Below are 3,652 nucleotides of genomic sequence, written 5' to 3'. Positions count from 1 at the left end.
ACAATGATGCTCATGTAATCTTGTTGTTTGGTCCAGCGAGATTTTCAATGCGTCAATATTAGGATTAGTTTATTTCCCAGGAAAATCTTACTGGACCATCTAGCGAGATTTGCATGGCACGTCTCCGAAGTCGCCAACTCCGGCGGCTACCCCTTCTTGCTTCAATAATCCTTGAAGTCTACCTCTGCAAGTCTGATCCTTGGGATTTGCCTAGCTCGTTCCTGGCTTCTTCTCCTTTCCCCTAAATTTTAGATTCTGAATTTGTAGAATTGTACTTTTATTGGGGTAAAAAAAAAAAGTTAAGTGTTACTCTATTTTCAATAGATTTAATTATATGGACATTTGGGAAAACAAATGGTGTGTGAAAAAGTGGGATTGTGTGAGGATTATGCAGGGGATAGGGAGCAGGAGAGGTACTTTTTCAGCACCAGGGAAGCAAAGTACCCAAACGGGAACAGATCGAACAGAGCGACGTGTTTAGGGTATTGGAAGGCGACGAGAATAGACAAGCCAATAATGTGTTCAAGGAGCATTAATAGTAATAATCAAGTGGTAGGGATGAAGAAGACACTTGTGTTTTACAAAGGAAAGCCTCCACATGGCTCCAGAACGGATTGGATCATGCATGAGTATCACCTTTCCTCTGCTACTCATGCTACTCCACCCTTTTCTCTTGCCCTCCAAACCAAACACTCTAACTCTGCCTAGGTAAGCTTTATTTTTCTTTTCCTTTTTCTTTTTTCCTTTTTCTTGCTGCCTTGTGTTTGAAGCTATTAAACCCAAAGCCCAAAAGTAGAATTGTCTTCGCCCAGTATCTTCAATTTTCAATTAACCCATTTCAAGTTGTGCAGTGTTGAGCACCCTTAAAACATTGTTTCTCTTAAATTTATCCTTAAGCCTTTAAACCTTTTTTTTTTTTTTTTTTTATCAAAAAAAGGTCTTTGGCCCAATTTCTTTAGTTTCCTAAAAACTCATTTCAGATGATACACAGGGGTCATGCTCTGTTAACAACCAATATGCAGTGTTTCTAAAGATGTTTTACCCCCAATGTCTTAATTTTCAAGAAACCCATTTCAAATTAATTATACACAACGATTTTTTTGTTTAATAATTTACTGATTGTTCTTCAAATTTCACTGTAGAACTCGGCACAAGTCCAAATGGAGAATTGGGTGTTGTGCAGAATCTTTCTGAAAAAAAAGAAGTACCAAGAAAGAGGAAGAAATCACAGAGTTTGGGAGACGGATGTGCCATGCAAATCTGGATGGATGGTCCAGCAAGATTTGTCTGGGAAATAAAATGATCTTGATCCTTACGAATGGCAAATCTCGCTACTTGGTCCAGTAAGATTTGTCTGAACGCATGACAAATCTCGCTAGACCAAGTAACGAGATTTGTCACGCGTTGGCGAGATTACGTAAGGCCAAAACAAAGAAAAGGCCACGAAGGTATCCTATGCTTATGGAAAGTAACTTGGCGCCATGCAATGTACCATGAAAGTATCCCAGTCATTCATTGAACCCCAATGACCTTTCCTCGGCCCATCCCCACCTCAGATTCTGGTTCCTGCCAAGGCCACGTCTCCCCCTCCACCTCTCTTGGGGGCCGTGCAGTTCGCAAGACGTGGGTTCAAAGTGTCCACCACTCGGTCCACCCTCCCCACTATAAATACAAAGCTAGTGTGCTGCTTTGTATATACTGACACTCGCTGCATTTTTCTGTTATATTGGTTCAGCTCCCAGCCAGTTGTGTATTGTATTCAGAGAGAGAGAGAGAGAGAGAGAGAGAGGCTGTAGTTCTGAATTAAGTTAACTTCAGATGGCAGTTTCAGGCGCCATGCAGATGCAGTCTATCTTCGTGAGGCCGATGACTGGCAACGGTGTTAATGCCCACTTGACTAGGTTGAACATGCACCGACTTCCATCCCATTATGTGCCGTCTTTGCGCAGGAATAATGCTCCCATGTTGCAAGTCCGGTGCATGGCTGGTCAGGTATATGAATATAATTTAGTTCATTAAATTAACGTGACTATGCAAAGTAACTCATATAACCTCTACTTTGTCTGTTAAAATTTTGTCACGCTATAACAGGATACTGATAGTTTTGTTCCCCACTTCTTCTTTTTTGCCTCTCTCTTTCCTATATTAAAAATAATAATAATAATTGTTTCTGGGTCGCTGCTAACTACTGCAAGTGATCATAACCGCTGGTTTGGTTGATCTTTCAGGAAAGCCAAAATGAGATAAAGCCACCGCCTCGTCCTGCACCCAAGGTTAGTGCCCTGCATGTCTATACTAAATTAATCTCAGTTTACTCATTTATATGTATATATAAGGCTTGATGATCACTTTCCATGCGTACCGGCGACAGGAAAGCACCAAATTCTCAGACGTCCTGGCGTTTAGCGGGCCGGCGCCGGAGAGGATAAACGGGCGGCTAGCAATGGTGGGGTTTGTGGCGGCGATGGCGGTGGAGCTATCAAAGGGTGAGGATGTGTTTGCGCAGATATCGAACGGTGGGATCCCGTGGTTCGTAGGGGCGACCGTGGTGCTGTCGCTGGCGTCGTTGATCCCTCTGTTCAAGGGGGTGAGCGTGCAGTCCAAGTCGGAGGGGGTGATGACTTCGGACGCAGAGCTGTGGAACGGGAGAATTGCCATGTTGGGTCTGGTTGCTTTGGCCTTCACTGAATTTGTTAAGGGTGGTGCCCTTGTGTAGCTCACCCCCACCATCTTCTGATCTTCCTTTTGGACAACACTACTACTGTCATATTTTATTGATTGTCAATACTACTATCAATAGATAGATCGATGTTTTCACAGTAAAAATACTACTGTAATATTATTGTTATTTTCGGCTTATACTGATTGATATTTCAAGGCCATATATAAATTTATCAATGTATTTAATTTCATAATCATTTGGGTAAATTAATTACATCGACCACAGACACTGCGCTGCCTAATAGTTTAAATTGAGAGTAGCTGTTTGATTCTAATAAATTAAATCTTATATCAAATATGAATTTCAAATATGATACTATAACTATTACGTTGTTAAGAGGAATTAAATATAATTTAGTGAAACTACTTGTGTGATTTATCTCTATTTTTTCTTAAAAAATATTTGGATGCAACCATCTGTTAATCTAGGTTCAAACAACGACAATAGGCTAAATGATAAATGCATGCATAAGCAGCACATTGTGTGAAATGGGGGTGGCAACAATAGTTCAAACTGTACCCGAAAATTCTGCTATTTTTTTTTTTACATAATAAACTAGGGAGTCAGCAACCCGCCCACAGGATTCATAGGTTGTTTTGGGACCCTAATACTTTGCCCGGCCCTTTTTAATGTAGAAGGCAATTGATAAAGATGAACCAAGAATATGGTAAATATCTATACAGATTACAAACAACCAACCAACGTGAAGTTTAAGGTAAAAAAAAAAAAGGAGCAGAATAGGGAGTTATATATAATAAATCAATTACCAGGAATTTAATTTTATAAACAATTATTCTTCAATTCTTTAATTTTAGCTATATTTTAATGTTCGATGAAAAATATATGATTTTATTTTTCTCTTTGCTTTCTTTCTTTCCACGATTGAAACAAAGGGCATCAAACCTTCCACATTCTCTTGCAGAACTCACA

The 3,652-nt window shown here is 39.9% G+C and overlaps 1 protein-coding gene across 1 annotated transcript; it reads left to right on the top strand.

The window, feature by feature from the left end:
- The first annotated feature begins 1,679 nt into the window (after positions 1 to 1,679).
- LOC131159351 (early light-induced protein 1, chloroplastic-like) lies at positions 1,680 to 2,826 on the top strand. Its single transcript, XM_058114207.1, has 3 exons — positions 1,680 to 1,992; positions 2,229 to 2,273; positions 2,372 to 2,826. The coding sequence occupies exons 1-3, from the start codon at positions 1,819 to 1,821 to the stop codon at positions 2,714 to 2,716; spliced, it is 564 nt and encodes a 187-aa protein (XP_057970190.1). The 5' UTR covers positions 1,680 to 1,818; the 3' UTR covers positions 2,717 to 2,826.
- Positions 2,827 to 3,652: the final 826 nt, after the last annotated feature.

Source organism: Malania oleifera, chromosome 7, assembly GCF_029873635.1.
Source record: "Malania oleifera isolate guangnan ecotype guangnan chromosome 7, ASM2987363v1, whole genome shotgun sequence".
In the NCBI taxonomy this organism is placed as follows: domain Eukaryota; kingdom Viridiplantae; phylum Streptophyta; class Magnoliopsida; order Santalales; family Ximeniaceae; genus Malania; species Malania oleifera.
The sequence above is the reverse complement of the archived record's forward strand: the minus strand, read 5'-3'. Positions and strand labels throughout refer to the sequence as shown.